This window comes from Gobius niger, assembly GCF_951799975.1.
Source record: "Gobius niger genome assembly, chromosome: 13".
NCBI lineage: Eukaryota > Metazoa > Chordata > Actinopteri > Gobiiformes > Gobiidae > Gobius > Gobius niger.
The window spans coordinates 31,500,222-31,528,088 of record NC_136864.1 but is presented as its reverse complement, the minus strand read 5'-3'; the positions used below and the strand labels follow the sequence as shown (position 1 = coordinate 31,528,088).

Below are 27,867 nucleotides of genomic sequence, written 5' to 3'. Positions count from 1 at the left end.
GTGAATGGGTGGCTATGGTCTGAGTCGCTTCAATAGTCAAGTCTTCAAAAGTTTTCTGCCACAAAACATGTTCCAATGCCAAGGAACTGAGCACTATACCAGGTGGTCCTTAGTTAGGCCAGAATGATCTTAATAAGAAGGAGGAACAGGCTCCGTAGGACGAGATCGAGCAGCCATGTTCGTGTCTAATGCATTTCTGCTTATGGTTTTACGTCGTACTATTTGTTGTGTCATGTGGGTTTTAAAATGAGCAACATAAACGTGACCAGAAAAAGTGAAAAATGTGTAACAAAAACACAAGAAAAAAGATCAGTTTAGATGTGTTTTGTTGGTCTTAGCTTTCAAATGAGGCGCTACACTGGCCTATATAGGCTCTTTTCCACATGCAGGCACGTATCAGCTGAATGGCTCTTTCACCCACTTTGTCGAGCTTTTCCAAAACAAAGGCCAGGGTCAAGCTGGTCTGACCAGGTATAGGTTTTGGGACTGACCTCTGGCTGTGGCCAAAGCGCTGACCCGTGTCTGATGTGACGTGAACAGACTCTGGCCTCTGATTGGCCACGAGAGAGTGGACAGTCCTCACTATTGACCCTCAGGTCATACGGATTTAATACTTCACAACATCATACCGCTGTGCTAAAAGGGGATTTTACCGATATTAGCATTTAGCCGCTGTTAGCGCAGCTTTAGCTGGTGTTAGCATAACAGTTGCATGTAGCTTACCTTCATAGTTGTATTTAGAGGTTTCTTTTCTGTTTTAAGCAGCTTGGCTCCTCTGAGTGATTCCATAACAGCACACAACAAATGCATGTGTGTGTGTGTGTGTGTGTGTGTGTGTGTGTGTGTGTGTGTGTGTGTGTGTGTGTGTGTGTGCGTGTGTGTGTGTGCGTGTAGGTGTGTGTGTGTGTGTGTGTGTGCGTGCGTGCGTGCGTGCGTGCGTGCGTGCGTGCGTGTGTGTGTGTGTGGTGGAAACAGAAGCATGTGCGGGGTAGAGTCGATACGTGCACGTAGATCGTGGCGTGCACAGCCGGGTCACACTATATGGAACAACAGCTTATGCTGTAACCTTTTAGATTTGGGTAAGGCTGAACTGGAGGAAACACTTTATAATATGGTTAAATGAAGTCATGCATGAATAACATGAACTTATGCATAAAATACTGCATGATTTCATGATGTAGTCATGTATGAGGAAATCATGACTCATCATGAGATCACATGACTTCACGTTCTTTCATACATGACTTCATGCATGAATTAATGAAGTAACTACTGTAATGAATTCATGAGAAAAGGAGTTCATATATCATGACCTAGTATCATGATGAATTCACTAAAACATTTAGATTTTTTAACAAAAACATGAACTAATCATAATTAGGAAATGTATGCATGAATAATTAATTAATTCATGCATGATGTCGTCTATGAAAGAACATGAACTCATGATGAGTCATGATATTGTCATGCATGAATTCATCATGAAATCTCGCATCAAGAGTGAATGAACATGATTGTTCTGTGTGTTGGTTCTAGACGACATATATTACATGATAGGTATCAGAAAACAATGGTTCAGGTATCGGTTTGGTAAACCATGTCTCCTTGAAGTCACCTGATGGTCTTGATCATGCTGAGGCCCATCTCCACGCAGCAGTGGGCGTGGTCAGGGCGGGGCTCCGGCAGACCAGACACACAGTAGTAACAGTCGCCCAGGATCTTGATGCGCAGACAGTGGTTCTCCTGCGCAGACGACACATCGGGAGCACAACTCAGACAGAAGTAACATCCACTGATACATGTTGATATTGAGAAACACTGAAGATACTGGGCTGGAGACACCACCCAGGTCCTGATGCAGGCACTTCATTTTTTATCCTTTTCCATCAAAGAGTCGCAAACCAGATGAAGTGGTTCATCTCAGTAAAAAGTCCCTGAGCCATGTTTGGGTTTGCTAAAGTCGCATGATATTTTCAGACTTAGAGTAAGCCCACATCACAGGGAAAAGAAACTTTGATGAATTATAACAAAAACATTTTCTCAAAGACACACTGGCTGCGTTTACATGGTCAGAAACATCAGATAACTGGAGAAATCAAATAAATCCTCAGATCTGTCCGTTTACAGAGAATCCAGAACTCCAGGTTTTTACGTGAGCCAACTGAACTCTCTCCCCGCCCCGTCCTTCAGTCAGGCCCACAGCAGAACCAGGAGGAGGGTGATGTTCCTCCAGATTTGGACTTGGAGTCAAACTGCTCCATGGATACAGCACAGGTTTAGTTACTCAGAGGTCTGAGGTTCAGCTGTGTTTTATTTTCTTTAGTAATTCTAGTAGTGAAGTCAAATAGAAATAGCACAAACTGTTCTTCAACTTCTAATAAAAGTTGGAAAACTCTCTTCACCCTGCCTTCTGGGTGAAGAGAGTTTAAACAGTAAATCATCAGAGCTAGGACTCGAACTCACAACGCTGAGGAAGGAGTAATATTGTGCATATGTGCAGAGCCCTAACCACTCCACTGTTGGAAACACACTGTACTGTCTCCACAAACAAATGGCACATTTACTTTGGTCTTTTTTCATTCATTTTTAATAACAAATACTATCAACTTTTTTATAAAATCTTTTAACCTTTCTCTTTGTGACATAAGTTTGGCCTCCACTGTGTTGTCCTGGTTAGCTTATGCACACGTGTGAAAGATCAGAGAGATGAATGAATGAATGTAATAACACATCAATAATACATCAATCAATTTGTGGATTTTCAATTTCCTATCTTTTGTTTGTTTTGTTTTTATCTCTAATGTAAATAGTAAATGGACTTGACTTATACAGTGCGCTGCTGCCTTTATCAGGCCCAAAGCGCTTCACAGTGAGGAACCAGTCACCCATTCACTCTCTCATTCAGACACCGATGTACGCAGACACTGGAGGCAAGGTGGGTCAAGTGTCTTGCCCAAGGACTCAACGACAGTGTGCATTTGTGGGAGCTGGGACGACCCGCTCTACCACCAGTGCCACCGTCGCCCCATGTGATGCTTGACGATTTGTTTTTCTTTGACCTGAGCTCTCTTGTAGCTCGTGTGTGTTTCCTATGACGGGGGCTCGGATGGTGAAGCGGGTCATTTTATGTCTGAAAGGTTACTGGTTCTATTCCCTGCCCCCAGCGCTGTAGCCGTGTCCTTGAGCAAGGCGCTTCATCACCTCACCTATGTATGACTGTGGTGTATGAGTTGTTGTTGGCAGCCTCGATGTTGTCACTCTACCTCAGGGCTTCATCATATACTGTGGTTACTTTGATCATTTTCCGATTATCAATGTGCAATGGTGGAAGAAGTCCTCAGACACAGGAGCAAACTCTTCACTAGTAAGGCTCATTCATGCTCTCCGTCGAAAAGCAGACGGACACACATGCAGCTTTCTGTCCGTGTGTCCCGTCAGTCGTTTGTTCATCCAGAGTCACAGGGGGCGCTACTGCACACAGCTCAACAGGTGCAGCAGAACAAACGGCTGATCTTCTAACATGTGATTTGAACCATTTGCAAAACAAACCATCACTGCTTCACCTCATTTTCTTTTCTTCTTCAGTACATGTGGAGAAAACATTGTGGGTGGCGCCATATTGTTTACATTTCCTCTTGTTTTCTGCATTCTATTTACATACGGAATGGGAGCATGAATGAGTCACGGTCATACATGGGCGAGGAACATTTCATCATAAGACGGCTTTACCATCTGAGCCACTGCTGTAGGAAAATGCATTTGACCTGCAACAAGTTACAAGTGACCTCACCTCAAAGAAAAACACACAAACCGATGATTCAGATGAATGGATTATTACATTATCGGCTGAATGGATTACATTTGGGAACGATTTTTAAATATGACATTATAGGCTGGTTATTACGTTATAAAGTTTGGATTTTTTGGGGAAAAAATACTAAATTACTAAATGCATGCTGTAGGCTTCATAACTATTGGTTAAAAAAACGTAAAACCATTGCTCTCCGTCCTGTTGACAGGTCAAAGGTTATCTCAGGTTGGGAACTTGGGCATCAAAATGATTTCCCGGTTTCCCATTGGAAAATACGAGATGATGAGGCATTATTAACTATGACAAAGCACATACTGGGCGGAGTCGGGATGTGGCGCCGCTGTGACAGGCAGGGGGCGCTGTGAACCGTGTCAGGCCGTGTCTCTAACTCACGAACCACACATACTGTATGGGGAGGACTCACGTGTGCCAGGCGGTCGAAGCGGGCGAACAGTTCGTTGAGCATGCGGACCAGCTCCTGGGCCGACAGGGTGGTGGACAGGTTGGTGAAGCCTTTGACGTCTGCGAAAAGAATGCTGTATAAAATATGGACACGTCACTTTGGGAGTCACAACAGAGGAGCCAATAGACAGTGACAGTTACAGGCGTGCGCTCCACGGGCCGGGCTTTAAAAGAGACACATGCTGCCAAACGGCCCCGCTGCAGGAAACAGGAAACAGGACCAGTTTAAACCTACGGGCTTCTGTTTAGTGTTCAGCTACTTTCAAATTCAAATTTCATCTTGTTTTTGGCAGGTTAAAAGGTTAAGAAACAAGACTGTAAATGATGTATATACTATACTACTATATAAAAAGGGATATCCATGTTGAAAACATCAGTCCTGCTCAAAGGAACAGGCCACCGTTTTTCCAAAATGTGATATGTTCTTACCTGAGCTTAGACGAGTTGATGTGTACCTGTCTGGTCTTTGTGTGTGTGCTCAGTCACGCAAAACGACCAAAGATGTTGTTAGCATTTGGCCTCTCCCAATGTATTCTTAAAGCTCCAAACAGAGTGAAGTTAGAAGCGACCACGCTCTTCCACGGTCACAAAGACCAGACAGGTACGGATCAACTCGTCTAAGCTCAGGTGAGGTGAGTATGGAAGAGCCTGTTCCTTTAAATGAGTTTGGTGTAAAATACCATCCTGTGCTTTGAAGAAAGACACGGCCCTCAGTGGGGCCATCCGACTGGTCAACGTGTTTTAAAATACATACATGTATATTTTTTTGCTCCCATTCATCCTAATAGTCCAGTGAAGGTGCGTGGACTCAGGAGCAATACGCTCAAACAAAGAGACCAGGGGTCTCCAGCTCATGTGGAGCAGGGGCCAAAAACGCAGGATTTTAGAGGCCGTTGTGGTGAACAGGTCTGAGCTCATTCTACACATCAGGACATGGCTGGAACATGTGGCGGGAGGAAAATACATCATTTTAACATGTTTAAACTCCGTATAGACGCTTTATACATTCAAAAGGTATTTATTCTCTCAGAAAGCCCCGAGCTGCCGCCGCTGACCCGCTGTGAAAGGCCAAACGGAACGACTTCATATTGAACAGTCAGACGAGCCACGTGCACTTTGCTTCTTTCACAAACACCCAAACTTAAGAGTTTCGGGAGGCGTCTGTTTTTACACAAACGGGGCACATGGCGGCGTGTACGTGCATACACGTGCACACTCCCATGTGCACGTCAGAGCGAGCTGGTGTCGACCCACTGGACACAAGCTGAGAGGCAGAAAACAGGCTCTGGCTCTCGTTCATTATTAGTTTAAGTTTTCATTTAGGGCTATAGTCAAACCAAACCAACACAACACTTAAGAGACTAAGGCCCAATTTCCCTACACCTTGAAACCGAGGGCTAAGGGCGAGGGTTGAAAAGACCGCCCTAAGAAATGGGACAGCTCTCCATTTGACTGCATTTTACAACTAGCACAGATGATTAAGGTTATGTGAGTTCGGAATTTATTTTCTTATTCTTATTTCTTATTTCCGTGTTTTGTGAAACTCCTCCTACCCCTTCGTCTGAAGTGTGCATCAGAAAAACCCTGACTTTGAGGGCTATGTGACCCTCTCCCTCACTGAAAATAGAATTGAGACGCCTCTACATCTCTCGTGAACACGCAAAGCGGAAGGGAAGGGCTAAACGGAGGGCTGAGGGGTAGAATAGAGATCGGGCCTAATCCTTCATTTACTTGATAATAGCCTAATAATAATCAAATAATATATTTGTATTTTAACTCCAATATATTTAGTGTATGTGATAATTGAAATTAAATTAGGTCCAAATAGAGTAAATGTGTAGTAAAAATAAATATAGGCCGGCCTTTATTTTTTATTTATTTTTTCATTTCAAAGTACCGATAAGAGTACGGTTAAAGTACTGGATCGATAAGGAGTATCGGTAAGAGTAGTTGTATCGATAAATCCTTAACGACCCATCTTTACTGGTTGGCCCACGATGGTGCCGAGCTCAGTCGCAGCGACTCAGGACTAACCTAAACTAATGACAAACATCACTTTCTTATAACTCACTTTTAAATAGACTCTACATGACATATCTGTACACTTCTTAAAGGGAGACACTGCAGGCAAAACATTTTTTTCCATTTTCAGGTTTTCAGTGCTGAAAATAAGTGGTATTATGGTCCTTTTTAGGCACAAAAGGTCTTTTTTATATGAAAACTAAAAAATGACTAAAAACTTGCAATACATTGTTTTCCTCATATTCATGTCAGTATTATATAGCAGAAGTTACAAATCCATATCTCTAAGTAATTGTAGATACAGTGACCTGCATATGAGCATGGTGTCTCATGGGAAATGTAGTTCTAACATGTTGCAGCTTATAATATCAATAAGAAATCGTCTCTCGGCAGCCAAAATGAACCAGAACACCTGTATGAGAGGGCCTCACAGATCACAGGACTACAGGGCTACTTGTATGTATTTGTGACACAAACACAAAACTCTCCAGCCTTTTTCTTGTACTTGCAGAATGAGCCACAGGCAGATGTAGAAGCACAAAGACTTAAACCTGGCTCTGTCCACGATCCATATTGAGTTGGAAAAGCTGTCTCTGCATGTGTCTCCTTTAACCTGCCCCGCCCGTGTCCGCCTGAGGGGGGCGCTCACCTCACGTTCTCGTAGCGGTGGATGTAGATGCGGTGGAACTGATGCTGCAGATTTTCGTCCTCCACGTTGGTCATGTCGTTGATCATCTCCAAAACCACAAAGCGCGGCAGCACCGAGAGCACCAGGCGCTCCTGCCAAAGAGAGAAAACAGGTGAGGCTTTCATTTTCTATTGTCGATGTTGTGAAAGAGGATCATCCGACCAGAGAAGCCGAATGAGCGCCACAAAGGAGCGAACAAGAAAGGAGCGAGCAAGAAAGGAGCGCAGCTGAGCAGGCCGTTCGCTGTCCATGGTCCTGAACCCGGGGACGGGGGAAACCAGAGAAACATGGGCCTTATTCGTCTTCACACAAGGTTTAAACCGGCAGAAGCAAGTCACATGTAATGCTTTTTAAAGAGCCTATATCATGGAAATGGACTTTAGAGCTTTTAATCATGTTGTCGTGCTATTTCTTTATCAAAAACACCCCCAGAGCGGTTTTTGACACTGAGCGGACTGAGGGGGCGTTTTGTCTTCCGGGTTGGAAGAATACCTCCAGAAAATACTTATTTATCACAAAAATGAGTGCTCCATACTGGCAGTGGTTCAATATATCAAATAAATGCCTATGTAGTCAATATCGTGATACAGACCCTTTAATGCCCCAACACTATATTTGAAACTAATCAGCGTATGTTTAATTTCTTGGCTTTACAAACGTTTCTTGAACAGAGGATTGAGAATTTGACAAAATGGGCAACTTTTGAGCATATAAAATGTGGTCTATTTCAGCCAAAACTGTAACTTATAAATATGTTTTAGACCCTAATTTTGGTATTTTCGATGAACTTACATAAAAACTGTTGAACAATGTCCTAATTTTTCATTAAATTTACATTTAATGCCAGTTTGACTCTAATTTAAGGCTTTTTAATGATGTTTAAGACCTTGATTTCAGCACAATTCATTCAATGACTTTTGAATTAGCTTTTTTAATGCCCTGGCACAACTGTTTATTTAAAAAAAAAAAATTTTTACTGACACCCAACAAATAGCAAAACAGCATAAACAAAAAACAGCAACTTTTTCAGCCTTTAACCATGTTTCCTCATCAAAACGACACTGGGGTAGTATTTTCAATATGATTTTATGAACTTAAGCAGGCGATACAGAGCATTGTAAAAGCGTAAACCAAGTGTAATTCCCGTAGAACCTCGTGAAGGCTGCATCTTTCATTTCCGATCGAGACCTGTTGGTAATATGTGCAGAGACTTTGGCCCCGGACTCCGAGCCAGCTGGCCCCCGAACTTGGGACTTGGAAGGGCGAGCTGGCAGCTTTTCGCTTTCATTAAAAGGGAAGATGTCCTCGCTCAAAATCCTCCACTCATCACATGACAGCAGCTCAACCCCCCAACCCCCTCCCCCCGGCAGGAACGAGTCTCAGCTCCGGGAGGAACAGTGGAAAGCACACGCCGTCCCGGACGACGAGTCTCGTGTCGAGCCTTTGTTATCCCGCTGCTTTACGGAAGAGTTCCTATGGGCCCAGAGAGATTATGTGCTCGCTGGATCACCATAGTAGCAGAGTGAATGCTTAAACAGTAGCATCAGGTGACTCGTGGGGCCAAGCATACTTATAAGAGAATGAGAAGGGGCGGAGGCACTCTGAATTTAATTATTTATAGCCTCACCACGTTTTGACTATCAGGGACATCACAGGTATGAGCCTGAATGAACAATTTGTTCTTCTTCTGGGGGGAAAGGTAGTACCACACTCTCACTATAGCATGGCACCAGTGTTGGGGAGTAACTAAATACATGTATTGAGAATACGTATTGAGAATACTCATTTTGAGTAACTGGTAAAGTACCACTTTCATTTGAGAGTATTTGGAATACAGTTACTATCCAAATATCAAAGGAATACATCCCAGTATCAATCATTACATTTTAGCTCCATATTGCACAACATTATTAAGAAAGAACTTCTAATGTTGTTCCTCCTAAAATCAAATCAAATAAATATTTAAAATGCCTCATGCCACAGGTCATACTAGCACTGCACATGTGTCACATGACCCTGTATCTTCTGCTCCATTTGCCAAGAGTTCATCATTAAAGGTAAGTGAGTTATAACAGGTGTTTCAACAATCGTAGTCTTTATTATTGTAATTATACATAAATATAATGACAATCAATGTAAAAGTATTCTAAAAGTATTCAGAATACAGTACTCTGATTAGACAAAGTAACAGAATAAGTCCCAAAATACATTTTAACGGAAGTATTCAGTATTCAGCAACTAAATACAATTTCAAAGTACACTGCATGAGCTGGACAGAGCACTTCCCTCTCAAAGCGCAGAGTCCGGGCGACTCCTCTCCTCTCTAAAAGCAAAGTAGTGGAGCTTTAGCAGCACTCACACCAGCAGTGGCACAGTCATTCTCACGGACACACACGGCTCACCTCTCCGAGCGACCGGGCGGGAGAACACTTTGCATAGAGATGAAATGAATGAAACTCTACACAAACACAGAGGGACTGGCGGCTGCGACCCCCAACAGGCTGTGACAGACACCTTCAGCTGTGTGTCACACCCCCCGCCCTGCGCTCCTGCTCCAGGGGGGCTCTCAAAGGCCCGCTGAGCCAAGGAAAGCACTTTTTATATCGCTCGATCTGAGTGAGCTGGAAGCTGCCAAGCTCTGGTTTTATGTTCATGTTAAAGAAGCAGAGTCTCCACAGTTAAAATGTCCCTCTTTGAATTAGCTTAAGGTCAGGTCAGATAGGTAACACTCACCCACAGCCTAAGGCAAAGCTGCCTTTGGATGAACTCTGCTGGGGAAGTCCAGTACACTGAGCCCTGTCGTCAGGTTCTTCTTACTGTATACACTTTGTCCTTAAAGAGGGGGTATTGTGCTTTTTTCAATCACATAGCACCAGTCTATATCACACTACAATGATGACAAACCTTCTGTTGGTCTGTAAATGCAGTAAATTAGAATAACTGCCTTGTATAAAATGTCTCTCTCAAAATGGCTGTAGTGAATGTCTTGAAATAGGCCTCTGTCTCTTTAAGAACCTCTGAGCCTTTAGACACGCCCCCTCCACACGCTGTCTGTGGCATCAGTGGGGAGGGGGTTCTGCTGAGGGGCAGTGGTTGGTTACTCGGCTCGTGACGAAAGCTCGGAGGCGTCTCCAGGAGGTGGGGGCGTTCCTAGGAGGACTCAGGCAAACCTATCCCTAAAATGGCCGCCATCAGAGTTTTTACAGATTACTCACAAATACGTGAATGTGCCAAGGCAACACTTCAGGCATGTTTTTAATGAGGGAGTGACAGAATAACATGATGTAAAGCTTGAAAAAGTCAATTCTGCATAATACCCCCCTTTTAAACTATGTTTGTTGCAGTAAATGCAGTATAAGCCGGCCTTCTAGCAGCGGAGCGCCAGGTGTTAAGAGCGGAGGAAATCAGCTGGAAAACACTGGCGCTTCTGTGTTCAGCTGTTGAGGACAACTGAGGACAAGTGCCAGTAAGGGGCGTTTTCTTCTGGAGACCGTGGCATCAGGTTCATTTCCACAGCGGGAAGTAGAGTAAACCAATCAGCAACCGGCGTCTGCTGTTGATGCAGCGTTATCAGCAGTCCTGCATTCATATCTGCACAGGATTAGGAATGACGAAGCTCACCTACTCATTTTCCACCGATTGGAAAAAAGATCTCTGTCTCTGCCATCCGTAGGTTGTTTTTGAGGGACTTCCGTGTCCTGTGAGTGACGCTGTTTGTGAAGAACACATGATCGCAAATAAACAAATCTGATTGCACGGGCTCGTTTGAGTTTTCTATTTCCGCCAATGATGGCAAGGGTCCCAGACTGATATCCCACCGTGTAAAAAAATACAGAGGGACATCATTCAAACGATCCACTTCTGCCTTGGCTTTGTGGCTGGACTGTTGCATTTGATGAACAGTTCAACCGCTCCAGTTAAGTGTGCTTTCTTTATAAACCCCCTGATGGCAAAACAATTATTATTTTCTCTTTGAAAATGAACCATATACAGTGGGAGAAAAAAGTATGTGAACTCTTTGGAATTTATTACATTTCAGCCTATATTTGTCACGAAATGTGGTCTGATCTTTATTAAAATCACAAGAATGAGTAAACAGTGTCTGACTAACACCACCCAAACAATTACAGTTGATCATATTCTTAGTGGCCATAACATGTAAACATTCACCGGACAGGGAGGGGAAAGTAAGTGAACCCTTGGATTTAATAGCTGGTTGACCCTCCTTTGGCAGCAATAATTCCATCCAGACGTTTCCTGTAGTTGCAGATCAGACGTGCACAACGATCAGGATGAATCTTGGACCGTTCCTCTTTACAAAACTGCTGCAGTTCTGGGATGTCTGGTGTGAACGGTTTCCTTGAGGTCATGCCGCAGCATCTCAGTCCGGTTTACGTCAGGACTTTGACTGGGCCATTCCAGAACGCATATTTTATTAAGTGGATTTACTTTTGTGCTTTGGGTCATTGTTGCAGCTCCATCCTCTCTTTTGAGCTTCAGCTGTTGGACAGATGGCCTCAAGCTTTTCTGCAAAATATCTTGATAAACTAGTGAATTGATTTTTCCATTGATCATAGCACATTGTTCAGGCCCTGAGGCAACAGAACAGCCCCACACATGATTCTCCCGCTCCAGACTTCACAGTGAGGAGAGGGTTTTGATGTTGGTGCTGCTCCATTTTTCCTCCACACATGATGTTGTGTGTTCCGCCCAAACTATTCAACTTTGGTTTCATCAGTTCACAGAATATTTTTCCAGTAGTGCTGTGGAGCAAGTGCTCTTTCACAAACTTCGAACGTGCAGCAGTGTCTTCCTCCGGGATGTTCTTCCATGAACCCCATTCTTCAGTGTTTTACGTATTGTAGACGTGTCAACAGAGATGTTGGCATGTGCCAGTGTAAGTCTTTGGATGACACTCTGGAGGTCTTTTCTATCTCATTAAGTGTTCCTAAAGTGGTGCTCTTGGAGTCATCTCTACAGGGCGGCCACTCCTTGGAAAGAAGCAACAGTGAAGCCAAACTGGATTTATGAACATCAAGGCTTTTAGAGATGGTTCTGTAATCGTGTCCAGCTTTATACAAATCAACAATTCTTGATCGTCTTCAGAGAGCTCTTCTGAGTGTGGCATGGTGCACATCAGATAATGTGTTTTTTGGTGCCCAGGGCAGCTTTAAAGGGGGGGGTATTATGCAAAATTGACTTTTTCAAGCTTTACATCATGTTGTTATGTCACTCCCTCATTAAAAACATGCCTGAAGTGTTGCCTTGGCACATTCACGTTTTTTTTGAGTAATCTGTAAAAACTCTGATGGCGGCCATTTTAGGGATAGGTTTGCCTGATTCCTCCTAGGAACGCCCCCACCTCCGGGAGACGCCTCCGAGCTTTCGTCACCAGCCGAGTAACCAACCACTGCTCCTCAGCAGAACCCCCTCCCACAGTGTCTAGCCCTAAGATGTAAACAGTCAGAGTCATCATGGAGGATTAGTGTTGTGAACCGGAGTTACAGCAGCTCTGAGACTTTTACAAAGACACACATCAGTGTTTCTGTTTCCTAAACACTCAGGATTAAAACCGGTGACAAGAACACTTATTTCAGTGACTGGTTCTGCGCTGGGAATGTCTTAGGGCCTTGATGATGCCCAGAGCCTCCGGAGAAAGCTAATGCTAAGCTAAACCTCGAGTCATCACGTGAAAACGAGAAATATGCACAAATAAAGACAATAAAACCACCACACACATAAAGAACCGTTTAACAATGATCACACACGGAGCCAGGCTTGTTCATTTGGAAGTTTATTGCTCACATTTCATCTACAGTGAGTCGTAGCCGAGTGGTTTTCTCCCGGAGCTAACAAGCTAGCCGCGAGGTGCTAACGGCTAGGTCGGAAAATTCACTGAATAAAAGCAGCATATTATGCACTAATAACGTCAATAAAACAGGCAACTGCTTGAAGCAGCCTTTACAATGATCACACACTGAGCCTGGCTTGTTGATTTTGAAGTTTATTGCTCACATTTCATCTACAGCGAGTCGTAGCCGAGTGGTTTTCTCCCGGAACTAAGGCACTATTAGACGCGACAAGCTAACAACCTTCACCTTCACAACATTCATTGAAAACAGGCAGCATATTATGCACAAATAACGTCAATAAAGCAGCAACTACTTGAAGCAGCCTTTACGATGATCACACAATGAGCCTGGCTTTACACATTTGTGGTTTATTGCAGACTTTTCATCAACAATGAGCTGTAGTCGATTATAACAAGCTAACGGGTAACCTCGAAAAACCATTGTCCACCTGCACAGATAATGTCCGTCTTTTGAATCGTATGGGCTCCTGCAGATCCTGGTGTCGTCCATGGGGGATAGTTAGAGATCCATAGGGCATGGCAGATGCAAAGAGCGACTAGAGCCTCCAAACAGCAGTTATTTTTCAGGCAAAAGCTCCTTAGCGTCCGGTGTGGAAGTTCGTCTCCAAAGTCACTTTCCGTGTCAGACACTGGATCAAATCATATCCTGTGTGGCCACTGTTCACAAAGTGATAACGCGTAGCTCCTTTCCAACAATAAAAATTAAAATGCACCGAAAATCTATCGTAGTTTGAATACGTGTGGAGACAACGAGCGGAGTGTTGTGACTGCAGAACCCCCTCCCCACTGATGCCACAGACAGCGTGTGGAGGGGGCGTGTCGGAAAGAGTCAGCGGGCGTCTTAAAGAGACAGGGGCCTATTTCAAGACGTTCACTGCAGCCATTTTGAGAGAGCAATTTTATACAAGGCAGTTATGTTAATTTACTGCATTTACAGACCAACAGAAGGTTTGGTCATCATTGTAGTGTGCTATAGACTGGTGCTATGTGATTGAAAAAAAGCATAATACCCCCTCTTTAAGCCACACCTCAGTGATTGGACTTCAGGTTGGCTCACACCTCATTCTAAATGCCTGCATAAATGTGTCTAATTAGCTCTTGGAGGATCCTTAGCCACTTACTTATTCCACGCTGTGTTTACATGTTATGGCCAATAAAAATATGATAACATGTGAGCCTGTGCATGAACCTGTACATGAGCCTGTACATGAACCTGTACATGTGCCCGTACATGAGCCTGTACATGAGCCTGTACATGTGACTATACATGAGCCTGTACATGAGCCTGTACATGAGCCTGTACATGTGACTATACATGAACCTGTACATGAGCCTGTACATGAGCCTGTACATGAACCTGTACATGAGCCTGTACATGAACCTGTACATGAGCCTGTACATGAACCTGTACATGAGCCTGTACATGTGACTATACATGAACCTGTACATGAACCTGTACATGAGCCTGTACATGAACTGTACATGAACCTGTACATGAACCTGTACATGAACCTGTACATGAGCCTGTACATGAGCCTGTACATGAACCTGTACATGAGCCTGTACATGAACCTGTACATGAACCTGTACATGAGCCTGTACATGAGCCTGTACATGTGACTGTACATGAGCCTGTACATGAACCTGTACATGAACCTGTACATGAGCCTGTACATGAACCTGTACATGAACCTGTACATGTGACTGTACATGAGCCTGTACATGAACCTGTACATGAGCCTGTACATGAACATGTACATGAGCCTTTACATGAGCCTGTACATGAACCTGTACATGAACCTGTACATGAACCTGTACATGAACCTGTACATGAACCTGTACATGAGCCTGTACATGAGCCTGTACATGAACCTGTACATGAGCCTGTACATGAACCTGTACATGAACCTGTACATGTGACTATACATGAGCCTGTACATGAGCCTGTACATGAGCCTGTACATGTGACTATACATGAACCTGTACATGAACCTGTACATGAGCCTGTACATGAACCTGTACATGAACCTGTACATGAACCTGTACATGAGCCTGTACATGAACCTGTACATGAGCCTGTACATGAGCCTGTACATGAACCTGTACATGTGACTGTACATGAGCCTGTACATGAACCTGTACATGAGCCTGTACATGAACCTGTACATGAACCTGTACATGAGCCTGTACATGAGCCTGTACATGTGACTATACATGAACCTGTACATGAACCTGTACATGAGCCTGTACATGAACCTGTACATGAGCCTGTACATGAACCTGTACATGAACCTGTACATGAGCCTGTACATGAGCCTGTACATGAACCTGTACATGAACCTGTACATGAGCCTGTACATGAGCCTGTACATGTGACTATACATGAACCTGTACATGAACCTGTACATGAACCTGTACATGAGCCTGTACGTGAACCTGTACATGAACCTGTACATGAGCCTGTACATGTGACTGTACATGTGACTGATATTAACACTTAAACACTTCAACTTTCATATTTTTTATTTCATTTAAGCCTTGCTAAATGGAATGATAGAACGTTTATTCACAAAGTATCTTACACCTGACCAAAGTAAAAAACATCTATTTGATATCATGTGTGTTTTTAAGGAGGATGTGCTGTAATAGAATAACAGTTAGAAGCTGTAAACCTCCTGGTTCCATGTAACACTGTGTACCCAGCTCACAGCACAAAAGCTCCACATGAATGAGCCTGGCTGCTGCAGTAGTTACTCTGTGAATGGTCCTGTATGACTCAATGAATGGAGTGTTTCCGGGGAGAGGAGACTGTGCACTCACGGGCCCGCAGACAGTGTGTACTGTGACGGAGAGGTGCTGAGAGCTCTTCAGTGTGGAGCACATGTGGAGAGGCAGTCAGCTCATGCAGACTCACTGTACACTGACCTCACACTGACCTCACGCTGACCTCACAGAGACCTCACACTGACCTCACAGAGACCTCACGCTGACCTCACAGAGACCTCACACTGACCTAACACTGACCTCACACTGACCTAACTCTGACCTCACAGAGACCTCACACTGACCTCACGCTGACCTCACAGAGACCTCACACTGACCTCACAGAGACCTCACACTGAACTCACACTGAACTCACAGAGACCTCACAGAGACCTCACACTGACCTCACAGAGACCTCACACTGACCTAACAGAGACCTCACACTGACCTCACAGAGACCTCACACTGACCTCACAGAGACCTCACACTGACCTCACAGAGACCTCACACTGACCTCACAGAGACCTCACACTGAACTCACACTGAACTCACAGAGACCTCACAGAGACCTCACACTGACCTCACAGAGACCTCACACTGACCTCACAGAGACCTCACACTGAACTCACACTGAACTCACAGAGACCTCACAGAGACCTCACACTGACCTCACAGAGACCTCACACTGACCTCACAGAGACCTCACACTGACCTCACAGAGACCTCACACTGAACTCACACTGAACTCACAGAGACCTCACAGAGACCTCACACTGACCTCACAGAGACCTCACACTGACCTCACACTGAACTCACACTGAACTCACAGAGACCTCACAGAGACCTCACACTGACCTCACAGAGACCTCACACTGACCTCACAGAGACCTCACACTGACCTCACGCTGACCTCACGCTGACCTCACGCTGACCTCACAGAGACCTCACGCTGACCTCACGCTGACCTCACGCTGACCTCACAGAGACCTCACAGAGACCTCACACTGACCTCACAGAGACCTCACAGAGACCTCACAGAGACCTCACAGAGACCTCACAGAGACCTCACAGAGACCTCACACTGACCTCACAGAGACCTCACAGAGACCTCACACTGACCTCACAGAGACCTCACACTGACCTCACAGAGACCTCACAGAGACCTCACATAGACCTCAGAGGCCTCACACTCACTGCAGACTAGTGCTGGGTACCGTTAAACAGTTACTACTTGGTACCGACCAAAAAGCTCTGGTCGGCGGGTGGTATCAAATAACAAAGATTCTTTCGGTGCCAACTGTTGTAGCCATGAATCACCACTAGGAGGTGCTGTGGTGGTGCTCTATAAATGGGGGGCCACACCTCAGTCCCACAGGTGTTGGCAATCCAGAAGAGCACACAGTTTGTTGACCGCTTCACTGTGAGTGGTTTTAGCCCTTTTTTATGGAAATAATGAACTGGATTTTATGATGAATTATTAGAACTTGACATGAATTTGAACTTAATGAAGCAGCTGCAATTTTGTACATTTGACTCTTCAGATTTGTATTGAAGGGCACTGACAGTGCCTCACTTACTTCACCTGGATGTGCTGCCTTCATCGGCCTAAATGGGATTTAGCCGGAAAACCAACTTTCGCTGCTTTTCTCTCCAGAAGTCAATATATGACCCACAGTGAGTCTAAAAAAAGCAACATGAACGTGTGTGCAGATAATAGGCCGCTTCAGCACAAATGCTGCTGATGTCTTGATGAGGGATAGCTTAGGCTGCTAAGCTGGTGTAACTATTAGAGGTCTGAGCCAGGACTAAACCAGGACTTAGACTACACCGGTTGTAAACCCAGGAGGACCAAACCAGGACTGAGTAAGAAACTAGAGTTCTTAGACAAACAGAAGAGCACAACGCAGCAGCGACAACAAAACATTTTTACCTTTAGCAACAGACCGTCAGAGGCGGAGCTTACACATGACTGTTGTTTACTACACTCCAGCTGTAGTAAACAATCAAAGACTGTTTGTGGAAAAGTGAGCGCTCACTCTTTATTACACATTTTTGGTACAGCTCTCATTGTGTAAAGAACCTTGACGTGTGAAGTTGGTTTCGTTTGTCATCGAACGGCTCAGCTCGCGTTTAGAAAAGTTGTTGATCAGATTGTTCATGATATTGTTTGTTCATTTAACAGGAGCTTTCTAAACGTTATTATTTTAGTAAGTAGTCGTCATGAACAATGTATTTACGTATGACCATCATTTTTTTCCTTTTTTTGGTTTGAATGTCTTTAAATAATGACATTTGGCTCACTCTGTATTTCACATCCATATTTCTGATTTTGTCATCGATTCGTTTGCCGTATTGAAGTGGCTGTCACATTAGAAGAGACCTGATCACCGACTGAGCCATGGACACTTGGGGAGCCAGTGGACGTGGCAGTCGATAGAAGCGCTCAGCGAGTGTGTGTGCGGATCGAAGAGTGTGGTCAGCGCCTGATTGTCCACATTAGACAAAAGAGCCACATTTGTGCAGCTCGATAAAGTCCCTGCATCTCCATATCAGTCTCCATAGAACACACACATACTCCAAACTCAACACAAACCTCCCTCCAGCGTCACGCCGACTACTCAAAACGCCATGGCACCTGCTCGTTTAACTCCATCCCCGGAGCTGGAGGAGAGGCAGCCATGGACGGTGTTAAAGAGACGATCTGCAAAGCACGTCGAGCTACAAACCAAGAATGGGACGCTTTTGATCAAACTGTTTAGTTCAATACGGCATTTTCAAAGCAACAACATGGAAGACACTGATGAAGATGTGCTTGAACTTATCATCAAATATCTTAAAAAAATAGGTGTGTGACAATATTGATGTTGCGAAATATATCACGATATTTTGCGGGACGATGCGATATCGATACCTTTGATTATTTCACACATATTAACACATTGAAGCATCAAGTATTTAAGTCTATCTCCAGCCCATACGATTGAATATGGGACATATTTTGTGCCGGTAGCAAGTGGCTATAGGCCAGGTTAGCCCTGTTAGCTTGTTACAATCACCTACAGCTCATTGTTGATTAAAAGTCTGCAATAAACCACAAATGCATGAAGCCCGGCTCAGTGTGTGATCATCATAAAGGCTGCTTTATATAGTTACTGGCTTTATTGACGTTACTGGTGTATAATGCTTGTTTTCACGGAAGAAAACCGGAGTTCGATGCGAGCTAACTGAGCTAACGAGCTATGGTTTTCTCCCGGAAATAATTGTAGATGAGCAATGTGAGCAATAAACCACAAAATCAGCCAGCCCAGCTCAGTGTGATACATTTTAAACGGTTCTTTAAGTTGATAGTGGTTTTATTGACTTTATTTGTGCACATTTCTCGTTTTCAAGTGAGGACCGGAGATTTAGCTTGAAGCATTAGCTGTATCCGGTGGTAATGCTACAACAGGCGTCCTTGAGGCCCTAAGACATTCCCAGCGCAGATTCAGCTACTGAAATAAGTTTTCTTGTCGCCGCTTTTAATCCTGGGAGTTTAGATAAAGAAACACTAACGTGTGTCTTTGTAAAAGTCCCAGAGCTGCTGTAGCTCCGGTTCACAATGAAGCTAAACCTCCATGACTTGTTTACATCTGAGGGCTGGCATAGCATCTGCCCCGGTGGCTCAGCTACTGTTGGGGAAAGCTCCAGATTGGTCGACGCTTGTGAATTTCTCCAAAAAGTTCAACAACTTCCCAACTCTAGCGTGGGCCGCGCTGGACGCCCTGGAGGCGCGTCCCAAGCTTACCACACACGAAAAGCTTCACAAGGCGCGTGACTCGCTGCAGGACCTCTTGACGCTCTTGAGGCGCGTCCTCCATGTGTTTTAAATGTAAAACTGACGCTTGGCCGTGTTTGGTGTGGACGCACCTTTAGGTCGTAGCTCAAAATTGCAGGTCATAGGTCGTGCAGTGAGACGGGGACAAAGATGTCAGATAGAACCGTCGGACGACCAAAGAAAGCTAGGATTGCTATGATCTTGCTACAACTAGGATCTCTGTCAGCGTCTCGTCAACATCGCATTCTGTCAGAGTCATAAGCAACAGAGGCCGGCATGAGCGGGTCTGACTCCGCATTTTACAGGACAGTCTCTGCACCATTCCGCAAAAGTAAACACACGCCGTCTGAAACTGCCAAGACAAATTTGGTTGTAGCTCCGATTGTCTCTTTGAGCCATCGCACAGTGGAGTCGAGTGCAGGCTCACGCAATGGGACATCGAAAAATCGTATAAATCACACAGTGTACACCAGCCATTAACCGCCGAGTACAGAGGTCGGCTTAAGAACTCGTGTCTCCATCTGAGAACTTACTCAAATATTGAGTTTACGCTTCAGAATTCTTCAGGAGTGCCCAGCTAAAGGACAGAGGGAAAAACATAATGTCACATGTGAGAGTATGAGGACATGTCACTCACTCAGTAGACAAACCATCATTAAAGGGGATGGAAGCAAGTTCGCCATTTTATACTCACTACTGCCACCTCAGGCCATATGTGTAACTGCACCTTCTATATTAAGCTCGTGCATGACGGCAATTCGGGCCGAAGTGACACATTTTTGAGTGACCGTACAGGATTTTAGAGGCAGTTGTGGTGAACAGGTCTGAGCTCATTCTACACATTAGGACATGGCTGGAACATGTAGGGGGAGGAAAATACTTAATTTTTACATTTTTAAACTCTTTATAGTCCCTTTAAAATCAGACCTGGGGTGGTTTTTCAGTAATCTTGCATATTAAATAAAGGTTAAATAAATAAAAAATAAGGTTGCACAATTGATTGATGATTTTTCTGACAGATATCAGAATCAGAATGAGAATAGGTATTGTGATTGTGCTTCATACAATTGAGTATTGAGCTGTTGTTAAACATCCGGGCACTCAGCTGTTCCATTCAGCCTCATGCAGCAACAAGACACAAATCTGCAAGAGGCAGAAAAACATCCTTGGTTGTAATCATTCTCTACAAAATGACGGTGCTCTCACACTCTTCAGAGACATAAGAGCGTTCGCTGACTCACAAGCTGAAAAACGCTGCCTCACATTCACGTCCAAAACCTGCTGTAAAGATGTGGCAGTTAGACACGGGTTGGGTTAGGTTACCGCAGAAGCTCAAACCCCTTCTCTCTTTCCCATCCTCAAAACGCCATCCCACACTCCGGTACACGTCACAGGAATCCATACAGTTTCTCTTAACTTTAACCTCTGCTCTTATTTTATACAACTATTTTATGTTATGTTATTTGAAGTTGTACCCCTCGCTCGGCCTGACAGTAATATTTGTGCCCCATCGCGAGAACGAGGGACACAAGTCGGCAGCCCAAGTTTAGAGAAAAACGCAAAAGAAGGTTTTTTGGGGGAAATTTGGTGATTTTCGCTTTTTTGCAGAATCGTTCAGTTAAAGCCACAAAGAAGTCTCTCCGTGTTTGAGCTGCAGTAATGGTATATTTAAAAGTGTAGACTGTTAGGTTAGGGAGATTTGGGAGCGTGCAGTAGGGGCGGGACTTTGTCTGGGAGTATTTACATACTGGGTAAACACTGGGTTGTGTTGGAGACGCCACAAAGAGCTGCACTGTGGACGGTACAACCAACATGTTTGGAAGTGGATTTATTAATCACGGATTATGTGGCGCCGCTTCCACATGAAGAGCCTTGAGCAAAGCAGCGACAGCGGGACAGAGACGCTGCTTTGCTCCCAGACAGGACCACACTTTGGCCACGGAGCTTCAGTGTTAAAAAAGCACCAAAAGTAAGTTTAGTCTCTTTTCAATCCGGTGGATTTTGCGTTTTTCGTTGATCTCTGATGTCTCGCTCTGTTTCCACGTAAGAATACACTTGTCTCCTGTTTCCTGTTGTTGTTGTTTGCGGAGGAGGCACCGCCTTCCACATTCTTTAGCGAACAAATGCCACGCAATAAAAGGCAGTTTTAACTCAAGGCCTGAGGACTGAAACCCCACACACATGACACGACAGGGGGAGCTTTACAGCGGGATGGCTTTTCTAAATGAGATGTTAATGAGCCCTATTGTCACTCCCAGAGAGGAGAGAACAGCCCAAAAGTTTAGAGGCCGATTCTTCTCTTTGACATATTTCCAGTTTCTAAATTCAACTTGCCACATCTTCTCCAAATATGATCAGATTTCCATGTGTTACACATTGTTGGAATCTTTGGAGACGACACTTTCACAGCTCTGTCCCGCTCAAAATGCCCCAAAACCCAGTTGTGTCCCCTGTTCTCATGATGGGTCACTTTTTTAGTCTCGGTAAATGCACGATACATGCACATGCTGCGCTGAGTGAGCATCATCTGCCTCTGTCTCCCTGTGCGTAAAGGCAGCACTGAGCACATCGGCCGTATCCCGCATGTATCCAAGTCATTTATAGATCAGCGCTGCTTTCGGAGAGAGTGCAAACAAAACGCCGTGCTGCTGAGCTCGACCGATGGCAACGCTTTCTGTGAACTTAGCGGCGGAGTAAGAGGGACTTACTCGGCTCCTTCAGCCAAACGAACGCATCACAGAGAGAATAACAACATAAATGCAACTGCAGGAATGTCCAACGTGAGTGAGAACTGTCAGAACTAAACCACCGCCCAGTCAGTGTGTCAGAGCTCATCAGCGCTACTGTTAGCGAGAGGAGCCTGACCGCTTTAGCCAACTGTCCAAATACAAGCGCGAGAGTCCTGAGAACATCACTCAGTACTTGGGCGACATGTTTCCAGTCTGCATTGTTCAAAAGCCAGAGAAATGCTGCAGCAGTTTGACAAACAGGCGACAAGTTTCCCCAAAACAGCTGCATCAACTAAACAAAAAAAAACAAATATACTCTAATGTTGCATTAACACAGTTTTATTTGAATCCATAGATTTAATATGCAGATCATTCTAACACAGAAGTGAGTGTCAAGTCTTTTAGCTCTAGCTGTGCATTTCCCAGACTTGAAGAGGATGGGTTGTCGACTGGATTAAAAACTGGATTCCACTCGGACCATTTTAATTCTCACTTTTATTTCCGGTTGGGGTTAGGTGAAAAACCTTTAACAAAAAGGTAAACCCAGTGTAAGTTAAACAAATACAGTCCTTTTACAGAAAATCCATAGGCAGAAAAGCGTGCAGGTTAGTATTTAGGCAATGTATTTACCATTTGTTTTTATGTAAATCACCTCCTATGAATTCTTAAGGTTTACATTTTAACTTTTGTACCAGTGATTTTAACTGTTTACATTTATTTCATAAGTATTTCAAACAAATGCACAATTAGCTTTAAGTTGTATTTATGCACAGATTTTAACCCAATAGTTAAGCTTACTTTTTAATATTTACAGTTTAAACATTAAGAAAGTGACTGTACTAAACACAATGAAAACATCTATACAAACATCTTTTTAGGCTTTAAATGTGCAGCAGTGCAAGTCTCGTTTACCAACAAGCAGCAGTGGGGAAAAGATCACAGCGTGATCTAGTGCTTACCAGCTGTCTGTCCAGTGTTTTTAGAACCCGATCCTGCACAGCAATGTTTTTAGAGAGTTTGTGTCTTCGTTGGCGCTTTGAATGTCCTTCTTCTGCTGCCGTGGTGACCTGTCTGCTCCCCAGTGCACAACAACAATGGGACGCGCACACCTTTTAAATCAGTCCGGGAGCACCTCGTTGATTAGTGAATTGGTTCCACCTGCGTGCCGGTGGGGAAGGCGGGGCAACGTCAGGTCGACGAAACAGTGAGTTTTTGTTTGGAAACATTTCAACAGAATAATGTAGATGAAATATTGATATTATCATTTATCGGGATGTTTTTGGATGATTTACTGATCATTAAAAAATATATATATCGTGACAGGCCTACGCTTGGCTAAAGCTCAGAACACACAACAGCTTTTGTTTTCCCGATTTTGCTCTAACTCTCAGTCGTATTGTGTCTCGTAGGGCCATTGGAATCCATCCACAAACAGGAGAACAAGGCAGCATCACCACTGTCCTGTGGTCTGTTACATTTTGAAAATATGCTGGCTAGTCTCAGATGATGTACAGAATCACACATAACTCTGCACCTGCTCCTCTTCAGAAATGTGTACAATTAACATGACACTGACAAATAGAGCTACACGCTCCTCCTCTAGAGGACAGTGTAGTGTCCCAATACGCAAAGCTTCATTTGCACAATCAGCGTTTTCATATAAAGCAATCAAAGAAACACGTTATAGTACTGCAAAGTGGCTGCTGAGAGGCCAAACCTGCAGCACACAGGGGCTGGTTTTAGGTCCTTCATTATTCTATGACAAAATGTAGCTTTTGCTCATTCATTGTGAACCACTGGGGGCAGCACTGAATTATTTTAATGTATTTTAATATGCCTGTAAATAGGAACGGCGATTGGACTTATGCAGAATGAAATATAGTGTGTTCGGTAAAGTGTTCTGTGACTGACTATGTGATTGACTGTTAGAAGTATGAATGGTCATGCTGTATATTGTTATTTATTTTTGATATAACCAGGGACCACAGATGGAAACTAGCTATTCAGCTATAGTCTGGTGCAGTATATCTCTGTCTCTTTGAGCTTAATGTCTTTGTACATTGTCCCTACAATAAAGATTAAAGTAAAGTAAAGTGACAGACAGAGGCCAATGACAGCGTAGCTCCTCCCTCTTCATTTCTCTGTCATAACAGCGGCACAAAGACCACGGCAAAAAGCACAACGCTATATCATCAAAAGTTCACAAGAACCAGCTTTTCCAGCCACATATTTGAGTTTAGAGGCTCTTACTGAGTTTGGAGAGGGACTTCTCCTTTTCTTATTAAATCCACTGAAATACTTCCAGCTTCATCATGTCGCCGACTTTTATTTCTATTTGACCGAACTATAGACACGTGGAAGACCCGTGGCCTGCAGCACTGAACTTTTGCCGACAGTGATCACATGACACTGTTTCCCACGCTCACAAACATGGACAGAGATGCTGGAGATGCTGGACGCACAGCTGCATAAAGACCAAACTGTAGCAGCGTTTCGTCAGCTGTGACAGACTAAATCCAGTCGTGTCTTGAAAAGCCAGACCAACGCGTGGCCGGGTTTACCTGTCTCTGGTTCTCCGTCTCCAGCCGCAGTCGAGCCTCGATGCAGCGCCGCGTCTCCAGAAAGGCCTGCCTCTGGGCGCGGTCCGACAGGTAGCTGATGAAGACTCCCGCTGTGTTCACGCAGAGGAAGAGCGCCGCCTGGGCTGCCACCTGAGAGAGGGAAACAAACAGAACCAGAGACACATCAGCAGACGGCCAGCTTTAAATGTGGGCTTTGATTTTTGTTTCAGCCTGATTGAAGCGCTCTCCATAGGCAGCGGTAGGCGCAAAAGGAACTTCAAAGTCTTTATTCTAAATGTTTCTTCGGATTATCTTTAGCATTTATCCCCCAGAGTTTGGGCGGAGAGCTGGATGTCCCGCTGCGCCGTGGTGCAGACATGTAGAGACTGTTATTTACCCAGCCAGTTAGTGCTGTCCCACGGGGAGCAGAGAGGGAGAGGGGAGGAGGGGTAGACTTGTCCAGACCTGACTGCACCGACAAACACAACAACCCCCAGAGACCACAGCGCCCCCTAGACACCGACCTCATCAGGATCTGTTACAGTAAACTCCAGGCAGCTGCGGCCGGGCAGTGACACAGCGGAGGTTCTTCTCCGGTCATTGTAAACATTAGAACATATTATTCTCAGTGATCCCGTACATTATTCAAATAGGACACATGTATTTTACCAGCTTTAAGACGCCTGACTGAAAGGGTCTCGGCTGAAGTGAAGACTAACCCCATATACTGCTGTGACACTATCACCAAAGATAGCACGTAAGGAGCTAATCTTGCTAACATGCTATAGTAGCTGTTTGAGTAAAGGTGCGATTTACAATACAGCCGTGACATCAATGAGAAGCAAGTCATGAATGAGTTTTTAGGAAGAATAAACAAAAAATAAAATAATCATTTTCATCATTGCCAAAACACCAAAGGCCCCCCAAAGAACAAGAAAAAATGTTTAGAGTACTTTAATGGGTACTTGATCTCTCATAATATAATAATATAATAACGATCTTGCATAATATAATTTATTAAAATCATCTTGAGGCCCAGAGGTTCTGTGCTGGTGACCTGGATTTGGCCTGAGATTGCAGACCCCTGATCTAAACTGTTCCATAGATACTCAGCGGTTAGCACTTCAGTCCACCTGCACGGGGCCTCTCTGTGTGGAGTGAGTCGGTCTCCCCCAGGGGAAAGTGAACACCACTGAGTGTGGAGTCAGTGTACAATTGCCTCATGTAAACGTTTTGTGACCATGTCTGTGAAAGGCTCGAGAGGAATAAAGTTCTTCTTCTCTGATATTAGTCCTCGCCTTGGGCTTTTGGACAATACCCAGTTGCTCTGAAGTTGGATCTAGATTGTCTTGTTTAAAACATCTCTTGTAAGGAAGCATGTTGTACATCACACCGCAAAAACGTTTAGGTAAAAAAGATAGTGGAAAAAAATGTACCAAAAAAAAACCAGTCTTGATGCTGTTGGTCCAGGGACAGGACAGGCATCGAGATCGGGGAAAATGTAACAGCACTTGGCACACACTGGAGCACGACTGACCTCTCGAATTACTTTCTTTTGTAACAAGAACATAGGCTTTGTGTTAGTGTCCCCCATATTTGCACACCATCATTAAAGTATGGAACAGTGTTATTGTTTCTGTACAACATAGAAACCCACAAAGTCATCAGTGATACAGCATTTATGTAAAAGTATAAGTATCGTTGTCTGGAAGTTTATCATATATAAGTATGCATGTTCTGTCCACTTCATATCAAATGTGCAGTAATGGGATTCCAGCCGGACCATGTGAAGTGAATTCCCAGGCTCTCCGGTTGTGCTGATGGAGCCGCCGGCCGCGGTCACTGTGACGTCAGGGCGGCCCCTCTTTGTCAGCGAGCCGTCTCATGACCGCGGTTTGAAATCAACACCGCGTCACGTCAAACGGCGTGACCGACCGCCACCTTTCACGCGATGTCACGGCGCTTATGGAGACGGTCATGTGACCACAGCCACACGCCGCAGGACCGAGAGGACACAAGCAGGAGCAGTCAGTGTCAGATGTAAGAACGCTTCACGCTCACTTTGGGTGTGGACGGGGCAACATTACTCTTCTTGGTGGTGGTACGCTTTTTATGTAGCCACAGCTGCCCTGAGGCTGACTGACCACACACCACCACCTCACCCACTCACACACAGGTGTAAGAGCTGCCCTCTGAGAACAAGGCTGTCATAGAGTCCAGTAGAGTAGAAAGTTACTCATTTAACCGTGCCATGGAAATCCGCCATGTTGAAGGGTGCTAGCAAACAGCCAGATGGACAAGTGGAGAAAAGATTTATTAGGTTTATTAGAACGGAAGGCCTCAGAAATCTCATACTAAATATTGGACAAGGCACATCACTTACTGTGTGTGTTCAGGGAGCAGGAGAGCTTTTTTAGCCAGCCCCGGGGCAGCTGTGACTACAATAGTAGCACTTCACTGCTCTGTGACGGCTCCGTGACACGCATTTGTAACAGCGCCGGTGAACATTGGTCTTATTTACAACCTGACCTCAAGGCATGTGTGTTTACGGAAGAGAACAACAAAACATTATCACATTTAGCCGTGTTAGCTTCTGCCGGGATGGGAGAAGTCTGAGCAAAGATATTTGGTAAAGGCGGTTTTCACGTTCCATTCAGGATCAACTGACTCCTTCAGTGTCCCCTCATTGACATCTGAACATCATTCTACTGCACTATGACTCTCCAGCTCCTCGTCTCAGTCCTGGATCGGGTCTGCGTCTGTCACGTGCACCAGCACCGAGCAGCACAAAGCAGCACGAGCAGCACGAGCAGCACCGAGCAGCACGAGCAGCACAAAGCAGCACGAGCAGCACGAGCAGCACGAGCAGCACCGAGCAGCACCGAGCAGCACCGAGCAGCACGAGCAGCACGAGCAGCACGAGCAGCACCGAGCAGCACGAGCAGCACAAAGCAGCACGAGCAGCACGAGCAGCACGAGCAGCACCGAGCAGCACGAGCAGCACAAAGCAGCACGAGCAGCACGAGCAGCACCGAGCAGCACGAGCAGCACAAAGCAGCACGAGCAGCACGAGCAGCACGAGCAGCACCGAGCAGCACGAGCAGCACAAAGCAGCACGAGCAGCACGAGCAGCACGAGCAGCACC

At 44.8% G+C, this 27,867-nt stretch overlaps 1 protein-coding gene across 3 annotated transcripts in view; it reads right to left on the bottom strand.

The window, feature by feature from the left end:
* The window catches only part of adcy8 (adenylate cyclase 8 (brain)), a 122,482-nt gene that overhangs the window by 51,140 nt on the left and 43,475 nt on the right, over window positions 1-27,867 (bottom strand). For all 3 annotated transcript variants that reach the window (XM_079570086.1, XM_079570084.1, XM_079570085.1), the window contains exons 3-6: window positions 24,723-24,872; window positions 6,945-7,075; window positions 4,236-4,347; window positions 1,616-1,743 (exon numbers count right to left, since the gene is read on the bottom strand). In XM_079570086.1, coding sequence (XP_079426212.1) covers window positions 1,616-1,743; window positions 4,236-4,347; window positions 6,945-7,075; window positions 24,723-24,872 — 521 coding nt within the window. The remainder of the gene's footprint in view (window positions 1-1,615; window positions 1,744-4,235; window positions 4,348-6,944; window positions 7,076-24,722; window positions 24,873-27,867) is intronic.